The sequence below is a fragment of the Phlebotomus papatasi genome, chromosome 2 (assembly GCF_024763615.1).
Source record: "Phlebotomus papatasi isolate M1 chromosome 2, Ppap_2.1, whole genome shotgun sequence".
NCBI classification, from domain to species: domain Eukaryota; kingdom Metazoa; phylum Arthropoda; class Insecta; order Diptera; family Psychodidae; genus Phlebotomus; species Phlebotomus papatasi.
In genome coordinates this window covers 108,997,853-109,010,726 of record NC_077223.1, presented here as the reverse complement: position 1 = coordinate 109,010,726, position 12,874 = coordinate 108,997,853, and the positions used below count along the sequence as shown (strand labels likewise).

At 33.3% G+C, this 12,874-nt stretch overlaps 1 protein-coding gene across 5 annotated transcripts in view; it reads right to left on the bottom strand.

Annotated features, from left to right (window-relative positions):
- LOC129800777 (zwei Ig domain protein zig-8) overlaps positions 1–12,874 on the bottom strand; it is a 167,370-nt gene that overhangs the window by 13,591 nt on the left and 140,905 nt on the right. For all 5 annotated transcript variants that reach the window (XM_055845409.1, XM_055845410.1, XM_055845411.1 and 2 more), the window contains exons 7-8: positions 11,920–12,019; positions 11,586–11,686 (exon numbers count right to left, since the gene is read on the bottom strand). In XM_055845409.1, coding sequence (XP_055701384.1) covers positions 11,586–11,686; positions 11,920–12,019 — 201 coding nt within the window. The remainder of the gene's footprint in view (positions 1–11,585; positions 11,687–11,919; positions 12,020–12,874) is intronic.

Genomic DNA, 12,874 nt, shown 5'->3' with positions numbered 1-12,874 from the left:
ATAAGCAAGCAGACACATCGTTTGAAACGAAAAGCTGATGAGACAAGTAAGTTAATTATTTTGAGTGGTCAGAGAGCTTGATTACCCTCTTAAGGATTAACGTGTTCTTCTAGTAACTGAGAAGGTCTTTCTTTGAAGCCTTTTTGGTGTTGTTTTTTTTTCTTTACATTTGTTCTCTGATACCCTGCACAAATTCACCCATTATTCTCCTTCTGCCAAAGAGAAAGCTTTTTCCACGGAGATAAGGCAAAAAGCTCCACTGATGATTGTATTGATGAACAACAATGAGCACCACTGATGACTTTTCAATAAATTAATTTGCCATTTGATGGTGTGAGGTGTTGGAGTTAGGGGACGGAGGGTGGCCAAGGGCTTTCGCGCGAGAAAGAAATTGAGAGTGAAAGCTCGTCGAGTCACTTTCATCGCCGCGTGGAGGCGCCTGGTGAAATAGATTAAAATCTCATTTATTTCTGATTTGCCTTTCCCGCAGCATCGTGGAAATTCTGCCCAAAAGCTTTAGGTGTAACTTTCGCATCATTTTGCAATAGATTCTTTTTTTTTTATCACCGCTGAAGAGATGGGATGTTGTCGGGTCCGTTGGAAAAATAACACATGATTGATGATTTTTGACGGAATAGAATTGAAATCAGTGGCCATAAAAAAAGCTTTCGAATGGGGTTGGAAGGGCTTCTGTATAATTTTTGGTGACTGGAAAATAATCGGTGTAAATGGTTCCCGGTCCAAATAGAAAACTCTCCCAGAAGGAGTGAGAGAGAGGAGGAAAATTGAATGGCAAATAAATGAAGATGCGGCAGGGAAGATAACTCTTCTGTTTTATTCCAGCACAAACTTCACTTTAGCAATAGACTATTCTCCCATATTTCATCGGCTTGCGGGATATGATCAAGATTTGAATAAGTTTGTCGTAAATATTGCAAATATGCTTCAAACCCTAGCACGTTTCCATTTTTTCCACTCTTTTCCACTCTCTGCTTGCAAATTCACCGAGATTTTCCAACGGGAGGAAACTGTTTATGATTTGAGAGATATATATTTTCCACCGCGAAATTCATATATTTCTCAATTTCAACCCCCAATCCCCAACACAAAGGAAATCAGACACATTTTCGCCCCCTTTTTCGTCCAACACCGTTGGTGTGGCAAAACTTAAAAATTTATTTACGAGACAATAATTTAGTCTTTCTCAGAGCTTTTCCTCCTACCCCTTTTTTTCGGTATTGTCTCTAGGATTTATGGTGCTTAGATGTGTTTTCCTGCTGTAAATTCTAAGCATTCTCTCACCCAGTTCGTACCATCACAATGGCTTTTCTCCTTTTTTTCTAGGAGGTACCCTCCACTATCGTATAGTGAAAAGTTCCATCTTGAGTGGGAAGATCCCCGTTTGCTCCACAGACAGATAATGAATATTATTATTGTGTTCTCCCATGAATGGCATAAATAAGGGATAAACAAAGGCGAGGACTTAACAATTGAGCTCATAGAAAGAAAAACGTTTTTGTCGGCACGCAAAAGACGCTCCAGACACTTCTGTAGAAAAAGGGCTTCCTCGATATTTAATGCGCAGTGAGTGATACAACATTAAGAACTAAGTTTTATAATAATTTCACGTATACAAGAAAAAGGGTGGTAAAGCATTTCATTCTTTGTGAAATTCTCGAATATCTAATGTTATATTTCAAAAATCTTTTTAGATCTTTAACGTTTACTGGTTCACGACCGATTTTAAATTTCCCTGGAATACCACAACTAGCTTCCAAAATACCATGACGCATAGAACTGTTAGTATATACGACAAGATCGCAAAACTCCAATTATATTCTCTTTATATTACTGGCCATCTTAAAATTGGGTAAGGCCATGCTAATTTTGTAGAGGCAGACTTATGGGAGGTCCCCTAAGGTCTCAAGTCTCTATCTCTAACCGCTTGGCTTATAACTCTAATGAAATAGTAACGAACGAACGGGCAGATGGATGATTTTGCATAGAGAATGGATTTGAATGCTTATGGCGCTGGCACACCTTTTCAATTGGGTGAATTTCAATCGATTGAAATTTTACCTCTTACTTTTTCAAAGCGAAATAAGATATATGTGTCTCTTTCTGTCAAATGAAAATTGAAATTGAAATTTCAATTTTAAATTTCATTTGACAGAAAGAGACTCCTATATCTGATTTTACTTTGAAAGAGTAAGAGGTAAAATTTAAATCTGTTGAAATTCACTCAATTGAAAAGGTGTGCCAGCGCCATTAAGATAGAAAGAGACGTGAATTTTGATTTCATGAAATTTGCTTGATCTAAAAGATTTGTCAGAGGTAAAATGATGTAAATTAGATTTGAGTTTTTTACTGACCAAAATTTATTATTTTACTGACCCAATTTAATATTTTATACATCTGGCCCACATTTTAGATCAGGAAAATTCATGAAACCAAAATTCATGATTATATTTTCATCTCACTTTTTCGCATTCAAAAGGAGAATGGTCAAAAGTATATGGGCGCTGGTCCCGGAATCGCCACAAACGAGAGTAGGCGCATTTTGTAGGTACTGATATAAGATTAAAAAATTGCCGGGACCCAGGACGATAAACGCTGGGAGTCCTTGTTAAAAAGCCTCTATCCTTCCGAAATATCGCTGTTTTGACAACGAATTACTCAAGAACGACTAAAGCGATCTTGATGAAATTCGGTATAGGGTCAGTGTATTACTTAAACTTTTTACTCATGCATACTACCCCCCTCCCCCGACCCTCCATTCTTGTAGCCCCCATACAAAAAGAGGCCATTTTATCTTACGACTTCTTTCTGAGAAGAGGTACAAAGCTGAAATACGGCATGCGAACAAGGTTTAAAGAAAACTTTTTAACCATGCATACCGAACCCTTCTTCCATTATCCCTTCTGGTAGCCCCCATACAAAATGAGAGCATTTTACCTTGTAATTCTTTTCTGAGAGGAGGTAAAAAGCTGAAATTCGTCATGGGAACAAAGCTTAGGAGAAAGACTCTTTAACTAGCATACCACCCCAATACCCACCTGTCTGATAGTCCCAATATAGAAAGAATTCCTTCTCACAAATTGTTATTAATCCACTGAATTGCGTATTAGTACAACTTCTGTACACAATAAATCGAGAAGCAACTCCAAAAACTTGATTACAATATCAAAAAAATCACCTGTAATGCCAATTAGATTATGCAATAAGGATATGTTTCTATCTTTCACGTACCAACAGATCTTAATGAGGCGAAAAATGAAATATAAAAAATCTGAAAAATAATTGTTAACGTTATTACTTATTCATTTTTTTTCATTCAATCAAGCTCGATCAAAAAGTTCTTCCTGAGGATTGATGAAAATAACTCTTCTCAGAAAGGAGTTATAAAGTAAAATGCTCTCATTTTGTATGGGGGCTATCAGAATGAAGAGTGGGGGGAGGGGGTGGTATGCATGGATAAAAAGTTTAGGTAATACACTGACCCTATACCGAATTTCATCAAGATCGCTTTAATCGCTCTTGCGTAATTCGTTGTCACAAGAGCGATTTTTTCAAAAGGATAGAGGCTTTTTTACAAGGACTCCCAGCGTTTCTCGTCCTGGGTCCCGAGAATTTTTTTAATCTTATACCAGTATCTGCAAAATGCACCTACTCTAATCTCTGGATAAAGATGAATCAGTGCCCATATATATACTTTTGACCATTCTTCCTTCTAAGAAATAGTTTTTATTATCTAGAATTTTTCCTCCATAGTTTAGAACATTAGTCCCAGAACAAAAGTTGTTATCTATACCAATGTCTATCCATTGACATAGGTCCCGTTCGTGGCGATTCCGGGACCGGATTTGACCATTCTCCTTTAATTGAATTAAATTGAATTTGTCGTGATGTTCAAAAAAAAAGAAAAATGCGAAAAAAGACGGTTATATGAAAAGCTTTTGAGAAAGTGATATGAATTTTGATTGCATCAAATTTTCCTAATCCGACAGATGTCTTGGAACAATTAAAGATCGATTTTATATTTTATGTCTCTGGAACACCTTTTGGATCAGAAAATTTGATGGAATCTAAATTCACATCAATTTTATATCAAACCTATATATCCCCCTCTTTTGCATTCAAATTTGGTTTGAACTAAATTGAATTTGTTACAATGGTGAAGAGAAGAAGAAGAGTGGAAGAGAGTGGGATAGGTATATGCAATACATTTGAGGTAAAATGGGATGTAAATTTTGATTTCATGATAATTTCCTGATCTAAAAGCTGTGCAAGAGGCATTACTGACCATATTGAATTTTTTTGCTGCTTGGTTTGATTTTGCCAATTTCAATTACTCTTAATTAAGCAAAAGTTTTTAATCTTATGTTCATAAAAAATTAATAATTATTATTATTATAAGAAAATATTCCATTATCATTGAATATTTCTTCCTGCTAAAATTTTAAAATTTGGATGAGATTTTTAATATATTATAGGGTAAAGTGGTACAAGTTGGACAATGTCACAAGTTTTACAGGGCTATTTTTATTGATAAATTTAGTACTTTATTTTTATTTGTATATTTTTAATACTCTACTAGTTTTATAATTTGGTTCCTTGTGCTTAAAAACAAATTTTGTACTGTATTTATCAAGAAAAAAGCCATGCCCAACTTGTACCGGCGAATTGTCCAACTTGTAACACTATGTCCAACTTGTATCACTTTACCCTACTCTGCAGAAGTTCCACTAAGGAGAAATACCACAAATACAATAGAAAATTGCTAAACAAATCACCCTAAACAGCAAGAAACATGGAAATTCATTTAAAGTGAAAATTGTCTGTATGACTTTTCAATTTCCAATAGATTCGTAAATTTGAGAACCAATTCCCTGTTGCTGAGCAATATAAAATCAATTGTTGAGAGGATTCAAAGACTCGTAATATAAATTTCCATGGAATTTCCCTCTCAGATTGATCAAGTTACACAATATTTTCTCAATTCTGCGATATATATTGTTTACTAAACACTTCACGGATCATAAATGTAGAATTTCAAACAAAAAGTTTGATATGAAAATTTCATAACATTCTCACCTTTCTTCGAGAATAATTTCTTTGCGGAGGGTTGGGAGGATGAGGAGGGTGTCTTGAAGTGGTGCCAAAAACTAAAACTTTCAAACCGTCTATCGCAACTTTTACAATATTAAAAGTCTCTCATTAAAAGAACCCAGGTATATAAAAGCTATTTGTGGAAAGGGGTTTATGCAGACTTTTAAATCATTTAATTAAATTTCACATACAATTTGTTTGCTTTGTGTAAGCACATGATTTGCGATTAAATTTCCAGTGCTTTCAGTAATCGTTTTTACTTCAGCCGTACTTTTCCTTCGTCTACGAACTGAATTAATTATAAAGTCGCGTTTGGTGGCGCCATGGCACTGGAGAATGTTGAATTTTCCAGGTAGGTATATAATTTGTGTTTTTTTCCCCACAAAACTCCTCTCTCCTATTAAATAACATTAAGTGAGATTCTTAATAATTTCATTTAGTATAATCATGACAAAATTTGCTGGTCCTAAGATTGGACTCAAAGTTTGTCACAGTGTTTACTGAAGGGTAAATATCCTAATTCAAAACCATATCCAGACGCTTTAACTTTGACAGAAGATTCAACACATTAAGTTCATATTTTTTCTGAAGAGAATTACATAAATTTGCTCATTGACTCTTCTAGAATGTTATTTTTTAGTGAAAATTCTTAAGATACAATTTGAAAACATCTTAAATACAAGAAAAAATACGAGAGCGTAAAATGCTTCTATTGGAAACAAATTAATCCAAATGGAGACATGGGAAAGTTTCTAATTGGAGACAAACAGTGTAAGTGAAACCACGACGAAAGGCTTCCAAAACCTTGTTGAGTTGCTCTTGAATGCTGGATTTGTTCTTATTCCTGGTTTTTTCTCCTTTCCCATCTAAAACAATAAGAAAATCTCTCCAAAAAAAATCATATTTCCGAGGTTTCCTATTGAACCATTTGCAGACACTTCAGAAAAACCGTTTTTGTTCACGAAATAGGTAATTATTTCATTTGAAAACTTCACGTACCATTAACATTAAAGATTAGCACTTAATTTAACTAAAATTAGCCAGAAATATGACAAATGTTAAACAAAACGAATAAACAACAGTCACCTTATTGTGTTTTTCATGGGAAAACATGGTCGATCGATGAAAAATTCGATGGTGAAAAGGTACACTTTTAATTTTTCTGAGAAATTAACAAATTAAAATATGTAAATATGAATGGATTTTAGTTTTATTTGGAACAAAATTAACTAAATAATGAAACTGTGGTATAGAAAATATATAAATATAATAATTTAGTACTGTATTTATAATGAAAATAATGACGTTTCCATTTGAAGTAGCGAAAAATTTCCATTGGAGCAGGTTTTGAATTAGCTTAATTTACCCTAACCCTGAAAATTTAAATAACTAAAAACGAAAAAAAATGTAAACCTTTAAGCACGAATGGGACATCGGTGTCCCAAAAATAAAACTAATTTTTCGGACTATAGGAGACAAAATAACTTTCTATAGTTGAAAAAATTGTTTTTGTTTTTGGGACACCGCTGTCAGTATATTTTTGCTGATAGATTCAGTAAATAAGCTGCTTTTGTAAGGTAATTGTGTTCGCTGGGTATTATCCGCTTTTTTCAATTTGTCACCGTTATGGAGCTTAAACGGTAAAAGATAACGACTTTCGGACTTCGGTGACCCTCCTACCTTCTCCTAGTCTTTTTGAATCACGTCTTTTTATTTCTTAAAATTTACCGTTGGAATTTTAATTGTTTTACTGTGTTATCACACTTGCACATTAAAATTTTAATATGATTCACATTAATTGTCGCTGGTGAAAGTCCAAATGTGTAATTTGTGTGTTTGAATCATTTTATATTCAAAATTTGATCTATTTGTTGATAAAAAGGTAGACTTGGCCCGCAAAATTTGATATAAATTGATTTATATCATTAATGCGAAAAATTAATGCGATTTTCTCTTTAATTTTTTAATGTGAAAAATATTTATGCTTTAGGTGAATTTAAACTTATTTTTGCAGGCCAAGTCCACTTCTTTATCAATAAATAGAAAACTCGAAATATTAAGTGACTCAAAGCCACAAGTAACATATTTGGACGATCATAAGCGACATTTAATGTGAATCACATTAAAATTTTAATGTGCAAGTGTGATAACGCCGTTAGATATGTTTTGGAAGTAGCTTAGGCGGATATTCCAGTCATAGGCACTTATGACCGGAAAAATCGCCATTTTGAAATATGAAAGGTCAACGGTCAATCACTTTAGAAAGCTCACTTTTAAACGTAATTGCTTAATTTTGAATTACTTTTAGATACAGAATATTTTTTCGAAAATTGTAAATCTATTTTGAAAACATCAGAACTTTGGGAACAGTTGCCAGCGCCAATCACGGGAGAAAAGAACGCCCTCTTGTGGAAGAAAAAGATTTCCATTTTCTAAATGAAATCCCGAAAATCTCATCCTTTTCAAACTTTAAACAAATTTCCATTAAACGAATTAAACAAATTTCAGCTTTAAATGGATTTTGTAGATATTTCGATTTGATTCACATTAAGAATCTCACCTAAGATAAACTTATCTAGGCTTATCAAGAGCATTTTTTTTTGTACAATGTTTGTGCTTCATTAATATGCTGAAAATTCGCCGTAGGCAGCAAAAATGCAGAAATCTCAGCAAAAGGTATTTATTGAATTCTGTATGAATGGAACAAGAGAGAGCTTTCTGTTCTTCACAAAGTACATTACCCATAGCATTTCCTTAATCCAAATACTTAACAAATAATTTCCAATGGAACGGATGCCTCATAAACCTGTGTACACACATTTACCGAGCTCTTGGTTTGATGCTTTTGAGAATTTCCGGATTGTACTTCCTGAGAGAAGTAAATGTGAGAAGTGGCAAAATAGCATCAAGATCGTATCACCAATTAGTATGTTATGTGACTTGTTATCGTGTTAAGCATGAGAAGAATATCCTCTAAGACGAAAGCAAAGGAAGTGGCAATTCATCTGGTCTGGATTCATATTACAAAGTAAATATTTGTCCCTTTGGCACACAAACCCCATAAACAACGAGCTCAATGAGAAATGTTCCTGGTGCTAGATGGATTTTCCTTCAAAAACTACATTATATTTATAACCAAAACTCCCCCAAACCAAAAATACCCCATATTTCTAGTAATTCGATAAACACATCAAATTTAGTGATTCAATAATCTCTTTGTTGAGTTCTAAAATTCTCCTTGCATTCCTGTTCTACTGATTTACAGAATTAAATTGAGAAAGGTTAATATTGGTAATTCTCTGAAGTTGTTTCCATTTGCTGTAAACAATTCGTGTTATTTGGTAAATTAATCTGGAGGAAATCCTTTTGTGTTCCAAGCTCTGAACTTAACAACGAAGACGTCAGGTGAAACTTTCTTTCACGCTTAAAATCGTAGACAATTTACTTTAAGAAGTACTTTGTGATACTTTATTAAGAAATTGCAAAAGAGTGTTGGAAAGAATGGACAAAATAGGGGATTGCTTAATAAAACTTTATATAGAAAGTCAGAGACTTATAGTACCCTACATAGGGGCACTAACACACTACACATTCAATGGTAAATATTCTTTGAAAACTTTATCAGTACTTGGAACAGTTTAAATATTCCTATCATAAGAAACTTTAAAAGTTATCAATAACAAAAATATTCATTTATTTTGAAGAATTTGAGGAAAGTCGTGAGTAGTACCCAAGAAGCAAAATGAAGTCAGCATAACGTTATTTTATCATATGGTCATAGGGGGAGGTGGGGCTACTTTGAGCTGTGGGGCTATATTGATATATGACTTTTCGCACATTTGTAAAAGAAACTGGGTTTTAACGTAATGTCAATTAGCTATACAAGGCAATTCGTCGGTTCCGAAGAAGACTATTGTAAGTCTACTTGCAATAGTATAAAAAGATGGTATCATTGGATGCAGAAACCTTAGATCTATATCCCCACAATATTTTATGTTGATTAAGATATTCCTGCAAAAGTTACAAGAAAAAAACTTAAAATCAGCGCGCCCAATTATTGAGTTTTTTGCCCACAATTTTGCTATAATTAATTTAAAAGTAATGTTAACTAGAAGATATTCAATGCGTAAGTATGATAAAATAGTTTCAAAAGCTGAAATTATACTAATTGCAGTGAAATTAATGAAAATAAATTTTAGCTGTCAAACTTTAAACGTCTTTCCTGTAAAGTTTACATTTTGGACTTACAATAATCTTCTTCGGAACCGACGAATTGTAAAACTAAATTAAATTATGGTGAGGTTAAGTTTCCTTTAGCATACGAATAATCGTATATCAATGTAGTTCCACAGCTCGAAATAGCCTCACCACTCTATACTAATTATTGAGTCATACTTTCGAAATAAAGAATAACATTTAAGTCATACTGAGGTAATTATTGCTACAAAATTACCACATGGTAACTTTCGCTTTAATCATGTGTTTTTCTCCATTTACCAAGTGATGACGTTTTTAATAATACAGCTGATTTAGTTGAATTAAATGAACTGAATAATAGAATCATCATTTCATGTTCTTTTAGAGTAATAATTATTACCAATTAGTCATTGCGGGATTTTATAGTCTTTCCGTATTAATATTAAGGATTCACTAGTGACATTTTCCGTTTGAATTTTCATCGATACTTTCGTTACAATAACTTTTTTACAAAAAAAAATAATCGTTTTTCACAGGTAAAATTATTGAGATATTTCCCAAATAATAAAAAAAAACGTAGGATATTTATTTCAATATAGCATGTAATTCTTGGTCAAGGAAATGTTATTTTAGCTGCAAATCATCAACTGCAAAATGGAGTTGCAATCGAAATTGTAAATGTTTACATTTCACTAGTGTAAAATTTACTTCGAGAAATGCATGTAAGTAAAACTTTCGAAAGTCTGACGTTATCTTACTCGCTAAGTTCTTACGTAATTATTTCAGGTAAAATAGCGTAAGATTAAGATTGAGGTAAAAACGTGACTGTTAGGTGCCTTTGGGCTGCCCCAAGTAGTTTGAAAGACGTGTGAAAAACGTATTCATGACCCCATTTGTACACTATAGTGTGGTCAACCGACGGGACGGACGATACTTACAACAATTGCCGCGAGAGGGCAATTGGGACAGATGAACATGGACGAAAAACGAGCGACTATCAGACTTGAACTGGACGCCTAAGAGAGCGGACGTAAAATAAAAAGCATAAAAAGTGTTTAATTGAAAATATAATGGAGTCAAGGATTATAAGATTTTGTTGCTTGGGTATGATCGGAAGATTTTTCATATAAATTGAATAAGTGTTGAAGAAGTACCTATCACAAGGAACTGTCGTATAAATTTTCTCACAATATCTTCTCTTAACTTTGCACTTTATGCATTTAAACCCGTCAGACATACACCAGTAACATTTTGTTAACAACTTCGAAATTTTAAGGTGATAAAAAGGTAAACTTTACGTAATAATTTGTAATAATATAAAAATAATTGTATATATTTTGGGGGTAAAGAATCACTTCGAGAAACCTATTCTTGGTAGAAGAAACGGATAACATTGATTCACTGAGAAAAAAAGAGGGTGCGATTAACTTTTTTTCCTCATAACTTTAACACTTTTTAGGTGTAAAAATATATCAACATTTTTTAATGTTAATTTTACACCTTTTTAAGGGTAAAATTAACATGAAAAAGGGTAACTTTAACCCCCAATACACCTAAAAAGTGTAATATTTACACCGATTTTGGATCAATACTGCAGAGTAAAATTAACATTTCTGGAATGTTATTTTAACTTTTTCGGATTTTTCTCAGTGTTCGACGCGTTTCTTTACCCCCAAAATTCAACTCAAAATCGAATTTTCACGCATTCCGAGTAGCACGCATTTTGGGGTCACATGTAAAGAATCTCAGCTACCAAAAGCTTATCTGGACTTATTGTAAGTTGCAATTTAGCCGCAGTGGTATATATAGCCTGATATCAGTAGCATTTTCAATTCAATAAGGATTAAAATAAAAATCCTATTACATCCTGTTGATCATTTTAAATTGGGTATTTGACCAAACCACTTAATTAAATATTTCTTTTGAAAATGATTCTGCATGTCCCCAACCATAATTATGAGCAAGGTTTATGGAGCTCTAGTTTGTCCTTTGAACAGAAAAGCCATGCACAAATACTGCTAATTTACTGGAATTATGTACTATAATATCAATCAGATTAGTACTACAAATTGCTCCAAATATTTTAATTCTAACTGTATGAGTAATTAATTTAATGGATTATTTGTGTAGCCGTTTGAATTTAACTGTCATGACTTTGTAAATTTGAACTATATCAAACACTAAAATGATGTCTTTTCCCATGGATGGTGCTAACGTGTGCAGAAATAATGTGATGAGTCTGCAAATGGGAATTTGAAACACTTCATTAAATCACTCACCAATAATTACGTGCACATAAACACTTCCGGGTTTAGCAACGCTTGTGGGGACACAAGAATAATTTCCCGTGTCGCTGGGCACAGCCATTTGGATGATTAATCTGGAAAGGAGGAATATTGCTTACAATTCAGCATATGTTTGGAATTATTTAGAAACCATTGTGAATCTTGATAGGAGCTTTTGGGTGAGCTTTTGGGGGTGATCTGAGAAGGGTTGTTTGTTGATGTTGAGGCTTAGGAGTGAAATACAAGTTCTGGGGAAGTATTTGAAAGGAATTTTCATGTGCGGTGGAGAGAAAGTGAAAAGCTCTTGTGCATTGTTGGGGATAGTTACCTGGAAGTCAATCCATCAACCCAATCAGAGTCTATTGTTATTCTTTGGGTTTTGTCAGCATAAACTTCATTTGCATGTGTTGCTTGTAGCAATTCAGCACCTAGTTATTGAATAATTGTTTTAGATGACGTTGGAGGTTCATTTGCCTGAGCATACACTCATCAAATAGTGAGATTGAATATACAAAGAGATGGTATTCAATTAAACTGATTAACTTTGTTAATTGAACAAAAACACCATTTGTGACACTAAAACTTACATTTCCCGGCTGACCAAGTGTAAACGGTTTACATTTTGTAACACGGAAAACCAATTCTTATTTTCTTTTGAAAAATTACTCAAAAAAAAGCTCCTGACAATTATAATCAGCGTCAGTAAATTTTTTCCTAATTTCTTTTAATTTTTAAATTGATTATTTGACATATCGTCGGTTCCGAAGAAGACTATTGTAAGTCTACTTACAATAGTATAAAAAGATGGTATCATTAGATGCAGAAATCATAGATCTATATCCCCACAAAATTTTATGTTGATTAAGATATTTCTGCAAAAGTTACAAGAAAAAAACTTAAAATCAGCGCGCCCAATTATTGAGTTTTTTGCCCACAATTTTGGTATAATTAATTTAAAAGTAGTGTTAACTAGAAGATATTCAATGCGTAAGTATGATAAAATAGTTTCAAAAGCTAAAAGTATACTAATTGCAGTGAAATCAATGAAAATAAATTTTAGCTGTCAAACTTTAAACCTATTTCCTGTAAAGTTTACATTTTGGACTTACAGTAGTCTTCTTCGGAACCGACGATATCACCTGACTTGTACTAAAAACATGTCGGAGTTTTGGTACACATTTATTAGTGATGGATTCAATATTTAGCAAGCCATTATTTTGAGGAGGCGTCGACCTCGGGGCAGACCTAGGTCAGTGGCTGAATCATATTCAGAATTTTGCCTT